At 37.0% G+C, this 20,029-nt stretch overlaps 1 protein-coding gene across 2 annotated transcripts in view; it reads right to left on the bottom strand.

Moving 5' to 3' along the window:
* The window catches only part of LOC111592212 (calbindin-32), a 34,416-nt gene that overhangs the window by 6,616 nt on the left and 7,771 nt on the right, over window positions 1-20,029 (bottom strand). For both annotated transcript variants that reach the window (XM_023304283.2, XM_023304284.2), the window contains exons 2-8: window positions 8,523-8,786; window positions 8,378-8,463; window positions 8,169-8,258; window positions 5,984-6,070; window positions 5,681-5,821; window positions 4,413-4,468; window positions 4,306-4,351 (exon numbers count right to left, since the gene is read on the bottom strand). In XM_023304283.2, the coding sequence (XP_023160051.1) occupies window positions 4,306-4,351; window positions 4,413-4,468; window positions 5,681-5,821; window positions 5,984-6,070; window positions 8,169-8,258; window positions 8,378-8,463; window positions 8,523-8,676 (660 nt within the window). In that variant the 5' untranslated portion in view covers window positions 8,677-8,786. The remainder of the gene's footprint in view (window positions 1-4,305; window positions 4,352-4,412; window positions 4,469-5,680; window positions 5,822-5,983; window positions 6,071-8,168; window positions 8,259-8,377; window positions 8,464-8,522; window positions 8,787-20,029) is intronic.

Genomic DNA, 20,029 nt, shown 5'->3' with positions numbered 1-20,029 from the left:
CACCTTAGTGCTGGGCCCAGAAAAGTTAAGTGAAAAGGCCAAGCCAAACCACCAAAATGGCCAGCAAAGGCCGTGATCCCTGCACCCACCCAACCAGCCACAACACAATTACAACGAATTTGAGCAGCCGCATTTGAACCGAAAGTTTATCCACAGCAGCGCGCGTTTCAAAGTTGCAGTGGCTGCTGAAGCCGCAGCAGCCGCAGTAGCTCTTGTGCATTATTTGCGACACACGCGTCGTATACGTGATGTGCATTAGCATAAGCCGTTCCGGCACATTGGCCCAGCGCCAAGCCTGCTGTTGCCTGCAAAACGGCACGTCAAGCGGCTGCCTTTAAACACTATGCAACAGCAATTTAGTTTTAATACCGCACAACCATAAAATGCTTAAATAGCATTACGTAAAGCTGTGAAAATTTATGTTAAAGGGCAAATTTCGTGGAATTTATACAAAATTAAATAGTTTGCAATTGAGCGTCGGGCGGGCTTGCTATATGCATGAGTCTGAGCTCTAAGCGCATGGAGTTCTATTAGCATTTGAATTATTTTGAACGATGTTCTGCAAAACCGCAGATTTGTTCACTTTATTTTGACAACCTACATATAAGCTTCATAAATAGTTTTCAAATTTCACATTAAACTTATATTACATATGCACATAGCCTGTGGAGGGCCGAAGCTTACAGAGTAAAATTTCACATAAAGAATTTTTACATATATGCAATGAATAATAAAAATATGACATAAGCTGAAAGTAAATATTGAATTAATTTGCAAACATTTAATGCATATTTTATTTATTTAACGCATTCATTTAAATAAAACATAAATTGAAACAGAGCAAGTTGAGCTTAGTTTTTGTGTTTGAAACTGAGCACAATATAGTAGTATAGGACTAGTTAAGATATCTGTATAGATATCTGTCTGTCAGCTGTGTTTTTAACTTGCCCAAGTTTTTTACTCTGTACCTCCTTATTATAAGAAAATGTTTTTTGAAATACTTTACAAGCGGTATATATGTTATTATATTTACAAACTTTATATATCTCAATTGCATAAAATTGTGTCACATGGCAGACAATGCACTCTGCTTAGGGTTTGAACCTGCGCCCATTATTAAGACTTCAACTAATGACAACGGCCACTTAGACAACTCTCTTAGCAGACTTATTTTGTGCTTACATTACAAATAATTATGCCTCCCTTTCGGTTTTGTTATGCAGTGTAATTGAGGCTGGCAATTACTTGGTACCTGCTTTCTACCTGTTTGTTGCAGTCTACATGCCATAGCTCATAAGTCTTGCGGCTGCCACTGGCTGGCTGTAAAAATGTTGATGCATGCTTATATTTTCATTTTTACTTTTATTGCGAAATGGAATGGGCCAGGCACTGCTTGCCGTGAAGCTTGATGCGTATTATGTGATGGCCAAATGGGCTGGAAATGCTAATTTGATGGCTGCTTAAGCTTGTGCGCATTTTATTGCGCGCCCTGCTGCAACAAAGTCACAAGAGTCCAGGTGGATGCTTATCAGGGTGCTGCAGGTGCCACGCGACGGCATCTAAATTATGATTTTAACGGCTGCTGCATACGGCCGCCAATGTGCATTATAATTGGACTAGAGAGAAGCGAGTTGGAGCATCTGCTGGCTCATCAACTGCTTGCCACATGTTACGTTACTGTCTCCGACATGCATCAGGCGTGGCAGCAAGAGCCAAGGGAGTTGCCAATAAAAGCCAAATAAAATGTCGGTGCGCACTCAGCCGTGACAATGGGCAAATAGTTGAGTTTCGTGTGTGCGGTGGCAAACTGTAAATGTGACTCGCGTTGGCCATGGTTGTGCACATGCCACACACGCTGCGTTGCACAGAAATGGCTGCGTCATTGGCTTTGGCCAAAACCAAACTATGCAAATCGAACAAGGCGAATATTGTAAAGCGAAACGATCAGCTATGCTATCAGTTGGCGCTAAAACCACTTGTCATGTGCGGTTTGTGTGGTTTAATTAAAATTGCGCATCCGCCATGTGACACCAAATGGTGCTGCGCCTTTTGCAGAGCGTGTAGATAGTTTAAGTTTTCAGCTAAAATACTAGATATATTGGTCTGTATTTGTGTGGGTATCACGTACATTTGTTGCAAATAACAATAAGCTGGCAACTGTCGCATTGCAATGCTTCGTTTCCCCTTGTCGAAGTCAGTTGATTAACAACAATAGCGCAAACCGGAAGGGAAAAGCCAATGCCAAGCCATGTAGCTGACCACGGACATGGTTGGACATCTGCTCGCCTTACATGCGCCAAAAGTAACTGTAATAGCAAAGAGTTTGCTCAAGGAATGCTGCTGGGCACGCACACACACAGTCTCATCTAAGCCATATGTTAGGGTTTGTCAGGAGATTGAATTTGTGTCGTATCAGTATAGCTCAGAGTTAAATACAGGAAATTCAACCAGGTATAGTTAGAGCGTTTAGCTCAATGCAAAGATACATGAAAGTCAAAATAGTACAAGTTCTAACTTGAAGTGTAGACGAACTAAGCAAAATATTCAAACTAACTCAAATATTATAAGATTTATTTTCAACTACTTTCATAATTTGCTTTGAGCCAAAATCCTATCAATAGCTTAGTTCCTATCTATACATTTATAAGTCGAATGTTTGGAATTACTATGAACTAGGAGCAGCTTATCCACATATTTTGTGTGTGTGCCAGCAATTCAATAAGTTAAGCTTTGATCCCAAACTCTAGTGCACTTCATTCTTGACTACCCCTTGTGCATGCCTGTTGTTCGGCCTCAAATCCTGCTGAGCATGCTGAAAGGCAACGTGATGTGAAACGAACAGAAAATATTCTGGCAAATATTGCAGTCAAAGTTCGAAGCAGCGTATATGGCCGTGGTAAAGTTATGGCCAAGTTGGTTTTGCTGTGTGGCCTGGTGACCAATTACGTTCCGGCCAGCAGCCAAGACTCAGTCAGTCAGTCAGTAAGTCAGTGAGTCAGTGAGTCCGTCAGCTGCTCGAGTCGGCGACAACAATGGCCCACAAGAGAGCATGGCCAAGTGGACTGAAGTTGAGCCGAGTTGTGCGCTCCATTTAACCCCCAATGGGCACATTTTGAGCAGACGCTACGCTTAAATATTAAATGCCAAATAAATTCTGAAATGTGACCAACGAAAGTCTCAATCCATTCCCCAGCTCGCAGCCTGTATCGGCAGCATTGTCACCTAATGTCTCGCAATTGTGGTGCCAGCTGACAGGTGTTCTGTGTTTAATTACAAAGTCAAAAGTTTTTGCTTTTATTTATACTCAGCACAAACAGATTCGTTTGCCTATTTATCAAGGTTTTTATTACTGGCCCATTGATGCGGCAGACAAAAGCAGCTGACGCAGGATAAATATATATTTAAGGGATGATAATGGGGTTTTCTGGGTTGTTCTGAAATTGTTTTCAGCAAATTGATGTCGCTGCCTCCGCTCTCCCTGAAAGAAGCAAGTCAAGAGTACAGCGTACAAGCAGAGCACACAGGTGTTTGATTTTGCTGTGTCTTAGTTCCTTGACATCACGCATACGCCATGGTGTACGCCTTATTATTATACTCTGTTCAGATTGTAAAAGCGAGTATAATGAACCTACATGGTATATATATTAGCATAGTTGCATACGGAAGGAAAGAAAGAAGAAAAATCTATTTGTAAATAATAAACCAATTATGTAGGTTTATTATTTACAAATAAATTTTCTTTACTTTAGGCAACATTTTTCTCATATCACTCGTAGTTTTCGTTCTTGTTTAAACATTTGAACTTTTATATTTATCCATTTAGGCATTCACTTTACAGTCGCTGATAGAGTCAGAACCAAGAAAACTCTGTAACTCCCTAAACAGAGCATTGCTCAGTTGATCACAACTGCTGCTGCCTATTTGTTTCTGCTGCGCATTGCAATTTCATAGAATTTGTGCGCTTCGCTGGTTTTTTATTGCACGTTTATAGAGCAAAACGTGGCTGATAGCTATTTGAGCAGACACAGACAGTAAAATAAAAACAAATAAAAATAAATAAGAGGCAAGCTAATAAAATCATATGCATTGCGTTTGCATAGCTAGTTGGCTTGATGCTTAGTCCAGGCGGCAGCTAGTTAGTAACTAAAGCTAAAGCTAAAGCTAAATTTAACCTATGTGCTAGTGTATAAGCCTGGCTTAAACCAGTTAAATATAGCCATATATATATAGATATATATTGGTTGGGTTTGCAGTCAGAAACGTAATTTCCTCGTCTCAATGGCAATCATAATACTTGGCACTTACCTTGAATACCTGACGGCAAAGGAAATTCTCTTTAACCGGAAGTAGTCTGTAATAAATAAGTTCGACATTTTTGTCTTTGACAAGCACTGTGGCATTGCGCTACTTACTTGGCCATTTCCGAGAGCTGCAAACGACCATCCTTATTGGCATCGAACACTTGAAGCTATATGTGTGCGGGATAGAGAGAGAGAGAGTGAGAGAGAGAGACGAAGAGGGTAAGCATAATGAGCTCAATGACAGAACTTTTATACCTAATTAATGATACATAAATTGGTTGTCTCCTTTGAGACCACGTATACCAGCCCCAAAAATAAACACATACTCGTAAATCGACTTAAGTTAGTTGCAAAATGCCCTTTACTCATGACTTTTGTTCGCCCTAAGTGCAAGCCGTGCTAAATTTTAGCTGGCAAATATATTTCACATTCGTTTCTCGGAAATTCGAAATAAATTTTTCATGCTCCATTCGTTAAGCGGAGCACTCTCTTGGGGTCTGTTCTTTATGTTTGCGTTAATGTTTATGTTACTTATTTATTTTGCTTGCTTTATTTTTGGCTGATTGATAGGCTGGTAAAATATATCAACTAGCTTAGCTAACATAATGTTCAAATATTATATATACTATATTTTATATTACTTGATAAGATGTCTTGGAAGATGTAACCAATGAGAGAGAAATTTTTAGATATTTGAATCAAACTTCTGCTTCAACTGGCTTGCAAATGTTTCTATGCAGATTAGCATAGAAAGACATGAGAAATTAGATAGAAGGAATTAGGCTCGAACACTCAAATGCTAATGACCTTCTAGATAATGAAATAAAGTTTTTGTTTTAAGCGATGTGAAAAGTCATATCTAATTTTATTGGGCTATATTTTATAGAAACAATTTTTCGGTACTTTTCCTCAACTGCATTTAATCTTTGACAACTTTTCGGTTCTATCTTCAGCGCTGGTAATTTAACTTGCAAATGAGTTGCGAGTTTCACCAACGAGCAACATTTTTATCATCATTTATTGTGATACGTGCACCAAAAATAATGTCTAGAAGAGGGAGTTGCTGAACCAGCAAACGTGATGAGGAAGAGAGTGTATTGCGAAAGTCTTAGGAGTTGCAGACACAACACACATACATCTGCTTGCTGTTTTTCCATTATAAAGTTTTTAATTAACAGCACTTTGAGTGCATATAAATTGCGGCGCTAATGCGCATAATTCTTGTCATGCCAAAAATTAATTGCTATATTTTACGCCAGACTTGGCAAGCAAAGTGTTGAGGCCAACATTGAGATTGTCAATGGTCAGCTGTTTTTGTTGTAATGCACTTATTTATAATGAACTATAGTTTATCTGGCTAAAAGATTACGTATACGCACCATGGTGTCTGTGTATTCAATGAGCTTGTCCTCGGAGACATCGTTGATCTTTTTGGCCTCTTTGAGCAAGTCACGCAAGAAATTCTTAAGCTCATCCGCCTCAATGTACCCAGAATTATCAGTGTCGTATTCACGCCAGATCTAATCGACAAAATAGCATCATGAGAAAAATTAATTAGAAGGAAACATTTTGTATCAGCTTCGCACTGATAGCCTTGGCTTCTAAGTCACTTGGTCAGTCTGTTGGCGGAGCAGTGTCATGGGGGCTGCCCCTCGTTTAACGCTTCGTTGGCCAGCACTTACCTTCATGAATTCGACGCTTGATTCCAAGGGGTTATCGAAGCGGAAGAGCAAAAGGAAATTTTCTTCCATGGGCAAAAGTTGGGCAAGCTGTAAATACATTAATTTTCAAAAGAAAAAAAAGATATGTGTTAAGCAAAGTACTTGAGTGCGAGCACTTGAGCTTTAACTGACTTTAAAAGTAAGTTTAGCTTCGAGTGTAAGAAATGCAAGCAGTCGGAGTAAGTTTGTAGAGTGAGGTCTTTCTTCCAGCTTTAAGATGTACAAAGGACTTTTTTCCATGAGAGAACAATAAATTAGCAAATATAATAGATAAGCATATCATTCTTGACATGAGCTGCAATTGATTAGATTCATAAAACAATTTAGACATGTTCAAATTTCAATAGTTGTAAATATCAAAATATCAATTTACATTTATTGAATTTTCTAGGAAATATTGTAGTATTGTAGTAATTTTGTAATTGTTCTTTATGCATTCCCTCTGATGCTATTTTCGAAGAATTTCATATATTTTAAAGCCAATTCCTTTGCAATATAACCCAGTTAGTTTCTCTGTGAATCTAAAGCATAGATTTAAATAAACATGAAAATTCATCACTTCAAGTAATCGATAAAACTAACAGAAAATCCAGTAAATCGCCTTTCACAATACGACAAACAATTTCGCAGCTGCAGAGTGGGTGTGGTCGAGAATGGGAGACTATTCGACTGGGTTTGTGCTTCAGTTGCAGTGGAAATATTTTGTCTAACTAGAAGCAAAGTCTGTAATTTCAATTGCGTTGGCAGGCGAACTGCAACTCAAAACTTTAGCCGCATAGTTTAAGTGTCGATTCGAATTTCAACTAAAACACGAAACTAAGCCATACAAAAAGTTGCTGTTTTTAATTTCATTAAACAACATTTTTGATATTTTTGGTCTGCACTCAAGCTAATTACTCTTGGGCTGTGCTTTAGCCTATGGAGCTAGAACAAAACAGGGACCTTGAAAATTGCTAACAAAAGTTGAAGAAATTGTTGAAATGTTAAAATATGAGATGTGCTACATGGCGTATGTGTAACGAATAAATGATGAATGATTTGGGTGGCTGAGTGCTTTTTGAAGTCACAAAGGATTCGGACAAAACAATAATCAGAGATAACTAGAAGCTGCTACCTGACACAAACTTTGACTCATTTATCATGTGAGCAGGTCACAATGCAGACAGCAGTAGGTCTCTTCTCATTCATTAAATTTTTAAATTCACAAAGTATAAAAGCCACTTGAAGTACTATTGCTGCGGCACTGTCGACGGCTGTAAGCCTCAATTAAAAACTCATTTTAAGGAGGTAGCGGGAAAAACTTTTTCGTAGACCTTGGCACAAAACTTTGGGCCTTGGCAAATGGCGAAATGGCCAAATAAATTATTGAGCCACAGCAAATTGGCGCAGCAGGCAGAGCGAGGGAGAGCGTGCACAAATGCTACAGCATCATTTAAAAAGCAATTTCCAAAACGCAGCAGAAAATGTGGAGAAAGACTCTTACTAGAGATGGATGTCTTTTTGGTTACAAGCTGATATCCTGTTTGATAGTCTTTGATAATTTTTACTCACGAGTGGGTCGTATCCCATTGACTTCTATTAAGTCTTATTAACTAATTTTTAATCATAATAAAATAGCTGTGTAGTTTGGTTAAGGTATGTTGTAGTCGTACTCATTCATTTCGCATCTCGTTAGGTCATGTTTGAGTCGTGTTAAATCAGGCTGTAGTCATTCCAGCTCGTGCTACTTTGTGTTAAATCCTATAGAGTTGCGTTGAAACTATGTTAATTCGCCTAGATCCAAGTTGTGTTATTTTAAGATCTAGTCATAAACATTTGCGTGTTGTATTCCTTTTTATGTTGCGCTGTGCTTACTCGTGCTTACGCTTATGTTGACCATCAATATACAGCTGAGTTAAAACAGAGCACGCGCAAATTGAAACTTCGTATGGAACACGCGCTCAGTTCTAAGCCCCCAAAATAGATGTCATTGAAAGATATGCACGTACAGAGAAATTGCGCAAATGACACGTGTGGGCGTGGCAGAGCGTAAAATAAGCAAAAAACAAAAAAAACCCCTTAAAATGTCGCAGAAAGTTTAAAAGCAGCAAAGCTACAAAATTGCTTTGCAGTTGTGAGTCATGAGCATAAAATGCATGTGTCTTACCTCTCGGATATCGATTTTGCCATCCTGATTATCATCGTAGGCTTCCATGAAGCAGGACTTCAGCTCCTCCAGCATAGTATCAGTGACAGCCTAAAAGAAAAGATGCGAGAAGAAGTGCGAGAGAGATAGAGAAGAAGAGAGGAATTTTGATGAGTTTTTGATAGCATGAAAGAAGAGTTCACATTGTGTCCCGTTAACTTGGCGCTTACTTCTGGACTTATGTCTGTCACATTGGCGCTGGACACAAACTCGCGTAGAAAGCCATCCAGCTCGGTGCCCTCAATATAGCCATTGCCTGTAAAAGAAGTTCAAAATCGAGGCAGTCGAATAAATGACAAATTCGTATATACATACCGTCCTTATCGTAATGTGCCCATACATCCATGAACTGATTGGCTGATAGTTTCTTCAGCTCGCGTGATTCAGGATCGCGATATTGGCGCATAAAGTTGTGCGCCTTCTCGATTTGTACGCGCTTGGCGGCGGCGGCAGCTGCAGCGGAATCCATTTTACTTTATAGCTTATATATATTTTTCTCAATTTATATATATATACGAATATATATATATATTATTAGATGCGTGGGTATGTGGAGCACTTGTTCGCTGTTGGCGTAATCTGCAAAAAAGTTGCGCGGCAAAAGGTGTTTTAAATTTCAATTCAATGTGATTTGTTGGCAGTCACGTATAGCAATCGAATTGCGCTTAACATGAAAAACTACTTTCAACTACCCCTAACCCTATCTGTGTAGGTTCGACCCCAAAGTATTTTCAATTAGCTGTTGCATATTTCAAAGCGTTGTGGAAGAAAAAAATCTAAAAATTAAATCAATTAGTTTGACAGCTAGTTCATTATTGGCTTAGCGTGTAGACAGGGCGTAAATTCATGAGTGCTTGTGGGCGTGGGTGGAGCTTTAAATTAATAGCATAAAATACACGCACTCACATACACAGGCACACACACACACACGCACGAGTGCCCACATAAACACAGCTTTGAGCTGCCGCTGTGCTGACCACGAGTCCGTGCAACTATTTGAAAGCTTGGAAAAATGAAGAGAGAGAACTTCTAGCCTTGCACTGCTGATGCTGAAATACTCTTTAAGGTCATTGCAAATGTTGTCCCAACGGCTTTTATATATTATATTCACTATATTTATTGTGAAATCTAATTTATAAAATTCAGTAATCAAGCTGTTGAAGTTATTCAGTTTTCAAATTCGTATTTCTTATATTTCAGACAAATTATTGCTATAAGTAATATGATATATATATATATATATATATATATATATATATATATATGTCATAATGAATTAATTTATAGTGAAAGCACAAAAGAATATGAGAATACATTTAAATAGTTCGATAAATATATATAGATAATTCTTTAGATATACGAAATCATTTAAGATGAATATAAATATCAAATTATCCAAATACATAAATAATATTATATTTGTGAAGATGAAGAAGAGTGGCGATCTTTCGTCATTAGGGTATTCAGCTTATTTCTGGAGTTTCAGTTCACTAGTTGAGCATGTTTGCAGCATAAACTATTTTTTTTTTTTGAATTAATGTGATTTTTGATGGAACAATTTTAAAATGTTTTCCCACATAAATTCCTTTTGTTAAATTATCAATGGCTGAAATAATTCTCTCTTTTTGATCAGATACAGTAGTTTAACTGAAAACAAATTTCACTACAAATTGCACGAGGTTTCGCAATTTATAAGGGGTAAATTATTTGCGTCAAAAAATATTACGATTTAGGGACGGAATGAAATGTTACAAATTAATGATTTTTTTTTCTAACAGCAGTTTTCATAAATTATTAAGATTTATGACTTAGCAGGGCGCAATTTGTCGCGACTCGGCGTTAACCACTAATTATTGTAATGAATTTAGCTCTGAGTTTTTTTTTTAATATTACACTAGAATTTGTTTGTTCCTAAACTCAATTTGAATGCCTAGCAAAGTCTTTTTCTATTAATTTGAATATTAATTCCTGATTAACTTATCAATTTCTAAAATATACTATTGAATGAGCCTTATGAACTCTCCTACATATTGTATAAATAGCATTGAATTCAAAGTTCTCTGCAAAGTGAAAATGGAAATATCCTCAAAGATACCCTATAGAATGTTATTAAAAAAGCGCAACTAACAAGATTAGAGCCAACACGCAACAAAGTTGTGTGCGTGTGTGCTTGTGTGAGGGTGTCTGATAAGCTTCTATGAAATGTGGCAAGAACTCGCTGCTTTCTTCACTTTTGAACTGAGCTAGCTTCGTGCAGAAACGCTGCAGGGTAAATCGCCTCAGTCCGCTGCCCTGACCCCGCCCACGCTCGATCATATCAGCAGCAATCGCTGTGAGTTAAATATGTACTTATGTTTATAACAAAGAGAATGCGATATAAATTGCTTTACAAAGCAAAATAACAAGCATAAATTACTGTGCACTTTGTTATTGTGTTTCTTGTTGTTGTTGTTGCTGCGTGTCTGCTGTGCGGTCGCTGCGGGCGTTGAAACAAAGCAACAATCCAAAGCAAAAACAAAAAATATTGAAAAGAAAAACAAAAACAATTTAGGAAGGAGGATGAGTCTGCGGATGAGCTGCAGCCTCAGTCGCCGCAACGTCAGGATGTGCACTAAGCGTTTGTCCTGCTCGGAAATTGCGGGCGGCATTTTGTCTGCTGGCTGTGGCTCCTGTGGCATATCCACTCTACGGCGGACACGGCCTGTGCGTCACGGACATGTTGACACCCTTTTTCTTAGTTTTTCGCACAGCTGCCGCCAAATGAGTTGGGCAACGAAACACAATCAATGCGGGCTCATGGGGGCAACTTGTTGCTGCTGTTCCTGTTGTTTTATGAACTTTTGTGAAGTATTTCAATGATGTCATACATTTTGCAGCTCACTATTTTAAAGTAGTTTATATAATTATTTTATGAAGTATACAGCTAGACATTGACTGTCTTTCTCTTTATATCTGTTTGAAAATTGGTTATTAAAACTCAAACAATTTTGCTCGAATCGTTGACTTCATACAATTGACATGCGAAATAGGTTGTCATACTCTACATCGATTTTTGCTGATTTATTTAAATCAGGAAAATAAATTTTTTTTGGTCATACAGCTTACCACAATTGCTTTATTGATGAATTAAATAAAGAAAAATTATATTTATTTTTATATGTTGCGCTGCCATTCGAACGTTCTTTACCGCGTATGAATTCTTATATCGATATCCAGGCAACGTTTCTAGACCTTGAACTGTCGGCGTGTTACAGGGCTACTAAATAGATTTAAACTCAAAATAGTTTGAATTTATGAAACAGACCTTAACTCTCTTTGGTCTGCACAGGATGACAAGAAGCTGATTGTTCGATTGCATAGCTAATCCATACTCTATATGTGATGACTCAATTTGAAAACAATTTATTTATGGCTTGACTAGAGGACTTTGCTCTTCATAATCTAATTCGAAGCATTCTTATTCACAGAATAAAATATATAAAACTATAAAAGACTTAATATTTAAGTTTAACTAGTTGCTAAAAACTGCATGTTTGCCTCCAAAAAAATATGTTATTATATTTTGCAGCAAAGCAAAAAAAAATGCTAAATGCTTCTTCTGATTTAAGAGTGCAAGTACTCAATCAAATCAATATTAATCAAATGAAATATATTCTGATGTTGTCTAAAAGCTAAGAAAGTAGAAAACACCAATGCCTGAGCGTCTTTTAAGCAAACAACTAAGCAATATAATCATCCATCTTAGGAACTGAAACCTTTTCAATGTTAAAGATAACCTTTTTTCGAGATAACCTTAGCTATTCTATAAGTTTTGAAATTAAATTTTGGCTGTAAGGGTATTAACAATTCGCTCTTGTTTACAAGCGAATTCTATAGCTGCATTGGCGCCTGAATGTTACACAACTTTCAACATGAACAACATGAAAAGCAAACTGCAACAACAATAACAGAAAAGGGATCAACTACTGAACAAGACTTTGAAAAGTTTTAGTACATTTAGTACCTGGCAGAACATACAAAGTGTGAACTTTGACTGGAAAACTAACACGTTCCACTGTGCAGCTGATTGCATTTACGGCAGCAGCAGCAACTGCAACTGCAACTGCAATTGCAATTGCAAAGGCAATGGCAGTAGCAACTGCTGCTTAAAGACTTACCATCTAGAGTTGTGTGTTGACATTTTATGGCTAAAGGGAATTGCATTGAAAGCCAACATTCTGGGTCAGGCTCATTAGAAGGACCTTCGCATTGTTGGCGCGCCGTTTGTTATTACAAAACGCATAAAGGACTACAAATACGAGTTGCATAGCCAGAAGCTATTGCAGCTTTTCGTTGTTGTTGTTCCTGTTGAGATTGTGCAATGGCATGTGAGGCAACAAATATATTTATACTTGTGCAGAATATGTGAAAAACTTTCGCTATGCATTTTGCTTTAGATGGCACTCGAAAAGGCCAGCTCTCATTGCGTTTTTCAGTGAAAATTTCCGCATGCCGCATGCCACATGCCACATGGCTGCTGCCAGCTGCAAGCGCTGCTAATGTTTGCCAAGCGAATTCTAGCTGCGTACTAGTCCTGCTGCTCTCAACTATATAAGTTATGGCCCAGATTAGTCCGCTGTGAGAACTCTTTCATATATTATAGTATAATTCACGCTGCTGTTGCTGACAGCTGCACTCGGGCAATTTTCGAGTGCCTAAAAGATATGAATAGCAAAGGCAAAAGATCCGATACAAAAGTTTTGTTTGGCTGAAAACGTAATTTAAGAGTAGAAATCAAAGTGGAAATCTAAACAAATTTATTCTGTATTTTCAGAATGAGCAAAAACCCCGTGTTATTTTCTAGGTCAACAGTTTTTTATACCAAGCATTATCACAATATAATATTAATAAATTTCGAACAAAAGCGCAAATAAACATTAAGAAAAGATTTTAGCACGAGGGCATGGAATTTATACTAAGTGTTTAAATAAGAGATTTCAGTATACCGAGGCGTATTATTTTAATACTCTTTTTATTATAAACTTATTGTTTTGTGCACAAAAAGCCCCAAGGAAAAGACTAATTGAAACTAATGTTTTTAAAAACAAATTAATTTCGAAAAGTTTAAAGCGATAATTTATTTTTTGATTTAAGAGTTTTTAGTACAACGAGACGTATACTTACTCTTGTTTTTTATTTAATTTCTAAGCAAAATATAACCATTTTTATAGTTGGCGTAACGAAAAAATAGCAAAGTTATTATAGGCATGGCTCTCCTTTCACTGTAAATGTTACTTAATTACTTAACTTATTGGTATAATAAGCTCTGATGTCCTGCTTTTCTTCGCCTTAAATTTAGTGCTAATTAATTAATCAAAGTAGTGAATGAAGAGTTCATAAGTTCCAATGTGAGTAGGCTGTTCCAGTTGGTTCTCACACGCACTTTGCTAATAAACTGGGTGTGCATAAATATTTACTATAAATATTAAGTATACGCACGGCACATGAACATTTTGAGTTACAAATAAATAAGAAATTTTATTTATTCTGAAACATGCTCAAACATTGAAAACAATTGAATGAATTTCACTCAACTTGTCGCCAACTGTCAGCGACAAACGAAAATAAGCCAGAAACAAGCGAAAACATCAACGCCCGGAAACGGAAATTGTGGAGCAGAAATAGTGCAACATTCGCCAAGCATATTTGAGGGCTTTCACGGTGGACGCCTTAATGGGCGTTTCACATGACAGCAACGAAAATACCTGGTGAAAAGGGGACAAGCGATTGGTGCGCTGAAGTCAAGGCTTTTCAACATTTTTGTATTGAAACTGGTTTGTAGCAGGAATAATGTGAACCACGCTGAACCAATTTCAAATATATTTTGCGATTGACTGGCTGAAAAATTGATAACCAATAGAGGTAGACATATTACTATTAACTTCCTTGCACTGTACAGAAAATAATTTGTAGTAGGAATACCTGTGACATGAGCATTTTACATTTAATCTGCTAAGACCACAGAGAAACCAATGTCTAAAGTGAATCACATTATGTGAAAGAAGATTTTATAGTTTAATAATATTTGTTATAATTTTGTTGTATTTAAGTTTTACTTTAATATAAAAAATATAAAAATAAATAAAATAAAATATAAACTAAAATTATTAAAATTAATAAAAATGCTTAAATTGGCAAAACGAAATGAATCGAATCTTTAACAGGTATTTGGTGATTCAGAATAGTGAGACACTAAAATTTAATTATAAAATTTAGTTTATAAAGTATAAATTTCTGGTTAAATCTCAGAGCTCAAAGTGCAGGCTGAGGTTGGATGCACGCAATTAATAACTAATCACTTCTGTTGAGTGCAGCTGCAATTTATGAAGCTCACCACAAGCTATTAGTTCCAGCCGCAGATTTTATACTTCAAAAAGTGAAAAGAGTATATTGGGTTCGTAGTCTGGCTGCATATAAATGTGGAATGCCGAATGCTTTGTGAGAAGATCATTCAAATTAGTTGTTTAATCTGTTATTAAAAAGGAAGCAAGCATTAAGCAGCTGACTAAACTCGACTGCGTTTTTGTTACTTCCTTTTATGTCCTTGCAACCATGATGCAAACAACAATTGTCAGGCATTGTCGTCGTCATTTTGCGATTGCATAAGTCAAGTCCGCAAGTTGTCAGCGACGCGTGCTAAAGTGGGTACGCGGCGAGCAGGCACGCACAGCCTGGCCAGCAGAGGCCCGAGCAGACCGAGCTACCTGTGAGTGGACGCTCGGAAACGTCAGCGCGACATTGACATCCATTGTCCCACTGTCCTGCCCTGCATCGCCCTGGCCAGCCAGTTCCTCGCCATCTTCATTGTGCGCTTTATTTAAGTGCATTAAGCTCGGTTCGCATTTAATTTGAAGTGTTTGCCTCTGTTTATTTCTGGTTCAATTACGAGTCGTGTTTGGCTTTTCTGTTAACTTGGCCTTTACGCTGTCTGTCTATTTATAAACGCTTTTCACAAAGTCTGAATTATATTTAAAACTGTTTTATAAAGCCGACGTGTACGTCTATTCTATAGTTCTATTTTTGGCTTTAATTACGCGAAGCAACGACATTTGCAATGGCAACAACAACAACAACTAGTAACAAAAATATTTTTTTGGCCTTTTTGTGAACGTTTTTCACAATTGATTGTTTGGCCTTGCGTTTAGTTGTTGTCAACTATTGATTTTCTATAGCCAAGCATTTATTTATTTTTGTTAGCATTAACAAGGCGTGTACTTAATATACGTATATATTATTTTTATAGACTGCCTAAGCTGGCTACGACAAATATGAATGAAATTCAAATCGAGCCAAGGAAGTAATATGAGCAAGAAGCAAAAGTGTGTCGTGACTTAACCAATCGAAACTCTTGCATCAGAAAGAATGTTTAGAAAGGCAGGCGCGTTTATAGTAGAACGAAATACCTAAACTCAAAATTGAAAATATTGATTATCTTAATTTGAATTCAATTAACGTAAAATCAATGGTTGATGACGATGATGATCTGAAAGCTATAATTTTTAATTAGCTTTAAAAACTTAACTTAGTTTTCAATAACATTCATTGAGTCATTTAGTTTTCGTTTTTATCTATAAACATTAAAGCGTGGAGAGAAATCATCAATGATTTTCCAGCTCTACTTTACAGATCATTTGTTTATATATGCCTCCAGTATTTGTCACTTAATTTTTTAATAATCGACAGTATTAATAGTACACAAGTGAAGAGTATTTTAAATCGTTAACTTTGTCATTTTAAACATTGAGCAAATTGAGTCCATTTGGAAAAACAAAATTTTTTTTTTTTTTAAATATAATAATAATAATATAAATAAGTATAATATGAAATATTTCTTGCGCTATATTATCATTTGGAGTATAAATTGAAAGAGTTTTTATACTGCATACATTTTTTTTAGGAATTTTTCGATCAGTTTCTCAGCTGTTCATGTCTCTGTTTGCTTTTATATTATCTTTATTTTTATTAAGCTTTTCTGGCTAGCCTCTATCCAGCTCACTATATTATTATGTTAAGCAACTCAACTGCTAGACTAGAATTTTTGACTGCTGCCTGTAATAGAAGTCTATTTAGATATCAGCTAAGACAGCTCACATGCTATATTGAATTTCATTTCCATGTTCTGGCTCCAAGCATATTCAACTCGATACTCATTATCATAGTTAATTTCCTGTGTTACACTGATTCCCTGCTGGCTATTGGTCTATAAATCCTAATGCAGTACACTTTTCATGTTAGTTTTCTTGTTCCATGCGCGATATTCTGTACTTTTATGACGCTGTCTTGGCTTAAGACATATGGTAGATGCAGAGCTAAAAGGGCTGTAAAAACGCCAGGGAGAAAGTCAACTGTAGCTTTGCTGGATTTTACAAGCGACCATATAAACAGACAGACAGACAGACAGCAAGCTGGCCCTAGCGAAGCATGGGTGTAAAAACTTTGTTGCTTTCTGCTGCAATGTGTCAGGCAAAGTCATATTCATAAATAATAATATATAAAGACATGCAAACGCACACAGACACATCCTTTATGCACACACACATGTAATTTATGCAAGTGCAAGCGGAAGTTGAAAACCAAGACACACATTCGTAGCACTCACACATTCAAGAGCTGCTCAAAGCACTGACAGCCAGAATACCAGCTGACTGAATGAATGACTGACTAACTGACTGACTGACTGACGCACTGCCTATTTGACTGACGGCCAGTCTGAATATTGTGCCTGCTGCTTAGCTTTTGAATTATAGAACAGACATTGTCTGTCCTAACGCGCACTGCTACCAAAATAGATTTAGAGGGTAGATGTCGTATATGGTCGACTAGGATGTTGCATTTGACTAGAGCTAAGACTTTATTAGAGGAAATAGATAAATTGTTGGAGCTTACATGAAAGCATTTACGTCAATGCAAATGTTAATTGATTTATCATATATATATTTCCAACTATTTAAGATTAAGCAAGTACCTACAATTCTTTAAGGTTTCAAATAAAATAAAAAACTAGGAAGAAAACAAAAGTAAAACTTTAGATTGACAAGAACGAATTGTGTTATGGACTGTACTATTTAGAATAGCTATTGGTTTTTACTGTACAGCTAACAAAATATAATAAATCTGAAAGGGGTATCTATAAGTCGAGCACTGGCTTTTACTTTTTGTCAACCACTTCTAGTTGGTTTTTGTGTTGAGTTTTGTATTGCGTTGTCTAAGCTTGGCCCAGCTGTATTCCACTTTCATTAGGACAGGGTCAGAAATCCAACGGCTTAGTTTCTTAAGAGGTTGTGCATGCGAGCGGGCATAATAAACTTAGCCTTGGCTTCAAAGTCAAAGAACACTTGGCCACGAGCACTGGAAAAGGGACAGGCAACAGTTGCGTCTTGACATTGACATTTGCATGTGGCATAAGTTAAAGTTGAAATCAGGACCAAATCAGCTGCTCAATGGCTTGTAAATTGCGCTGAGCACACACGCCTCATAAAAAAGGAGGGGTCCATTGATTTGCATTCGGCTCAAGCCTCAAATGGTCCGGCGGGCAGCAGCCGCAGCGGTATCGTTGATCCGATCAATCTGTAACCGAAAAGGCTTAACCAATAAAAGGTTTGCAAATGGCCGAAAGCAGGCAACGGAATCCTGCTTGGTGGATAGGGTAGGTCGTATAATAATTTATGGCACAGCCGAGCTAAGGCAGACAATTTATCAAAACACTTTGACATTTCTACAATTTTATTTATTGCAATTTGGCGTATGCTTGGGGCGCTTCAATTGGCATGGGGCGAGCACTAATAAAACATGCAGTTAAATTTTAAATGCCAATTTGTGTAGCAAAGAATCTCAACTAGATGGCGTGGCGAACAAATGAGCCGTGTGTAATCGACTGGAAGATACCCTAAAGTAACATAAGACGTTGATTGCCATTTGTAGAGGCATTAGCATAGACATTGCAATAAAACAGTTTTACGTGAGTAACAGTAAGTCCTAATGTCATGTAATTCTACACTAAGCTGGGGCTTCTGATATGTGCTGAACGAGATTGTGTAATGAAGGCAATATGCCTTAAATTCACTTTGAAATATATTGCTGACAAAGTAATAAGGCGAATTATCTGTTTGTAGTTGGATTATGCCTTCTTAGCTGTAGCTCAACTGTTGCTGTTGGCCATCTAAATCGAGATAATCTGCTCATATATATATGTATATGTATATATTTATATGTACATGTGGAAAGCTGTATGCGCTGTATGATGTACTAGTCTCCCATTCGCACAAACACAATTTATCGTTTGGCAGAATGTATAGAAATTGCTTTGACTACGAAGCGATTAATTAGCGCGTGATTTATGACTATTTATTTAACTTAAGTCCGCAATGCTGGATATAATTTCAATATCGAGATAAATTTTAATTAGACGCTAAGTTGCAAACAGCATCAGAATTTATGGCAATTTAAATAGTATAAATCAGGTCGAAGACATTCTGTGTTGCGTATCTAAATGGAATGGTTTATGGCATACGATTTTAATATAAATCTCAATATTTATTTTTCCTTTCTTTTGCTATTCATTGAGCGATTCCACACGCGCTTTACCTGAAGTGCATGTAAAAATTCGTAAAACGCCATAAATTAAATACTAAAAACGTTTCTTTAAATAAATGCTGAAATGCAGAGAGCTGTTCTATATGCTTCTATTTCGTTTCGATCTGTGTAAACTCAATTTGCTGGCATTGCCGCGTCGCACATACAAGTTCAATGGTATAGACTCTTGGCTATTCGCTAATTGGGCGAATTGTCTGACCTGCTTGTAAAGATGCAGATGTATAAAAATTGCCCAGGCTAACATACATACAGACGTCATATAGCCTCTATATATAGCCAGGCCAATCTGACAAGGCTGGCGTGAATGAAACTTCAAGCGGCTGCCTCTCAATTATTTTTGGCTCACCACTGACAAGTGAAGGAAAACATGCAGGAATTATTATTATTGCTCTTATTATTATTATTGCGATGCCGCAAATAGGTCAGCGGGGTGTCTCTGGTTCTGGTTCTTGTTCTGGTTGTGGTTTTATGAGAGGTCACATGGTGCCTGCAATTGCGTCATCTTACCACGCCGAGCTACGAAGTGCCCCTAGGCATGGAATACCTTGTAAGCTATTCATAAATATTTAAGATATAAACTAATTCCTAATGATATACATGAATTTTTCATATCAAATTGGCAAACACATTACGAACGTTGCAGAGCACGGAACATTGATGCTTTAATTATTTACAGTGTAGTATCATTCTGGCGCTAATTGTACAGCTATCCCATAATTACCATGAAAATTGATGCTCATTGTAAATATTTACGTAGCAGGAAACAAGTCCTATCAACCTTTAGTAGATAAATGCAGTTACAGTGAAAATAAAAATCGGCATTAAATATTAATTCACATTGTAAATATTAAGAGTGCAGATAAATGTTTGATATTGCTTACAATGTACATAATGGAATTGACAATTAGTGGTAAAAACATTTAAGCTACAGTACAGAGAGATATTTTCATTATAAACATCTTTTCACTCTAAGCATTTACAAGGTAAATAAGTGACTGGTAAATTATTGCATAAGAAAAAGCTGCCGCGTGCACACTTATTGTAAATATTTACAATACAGATAATTAACGTGGCAACTTTTGCTATTCAGCTTGCTTAGCGAATTAAGTTGCGGTGCCTGCAGCTGCTTCAAGCTCTCTATGCGCGCACATTCTTTCAGTTGTCAGCATCAGCATTGCAATTAGGGAGTG

Source organism: Drosophila hydei, unplaced genomic scaffold (genome assembly GCF_003285905.1).
Source record: "Drosophila hydei strain 15085-1641.00,03,60 unplaced genomic scaffold, DhydRS2 tig00000060-arrow-pilon, whole genome shotgun sequence".
NCBI lineage: Eukaryota > Metazoa > Arthropoda > Insecta > Diptera > Drosophilidae > Drosophila > Drosophila hydei.
This window is presented reverse-complemented; position numbering and strand designations above follow the sequence as displayed.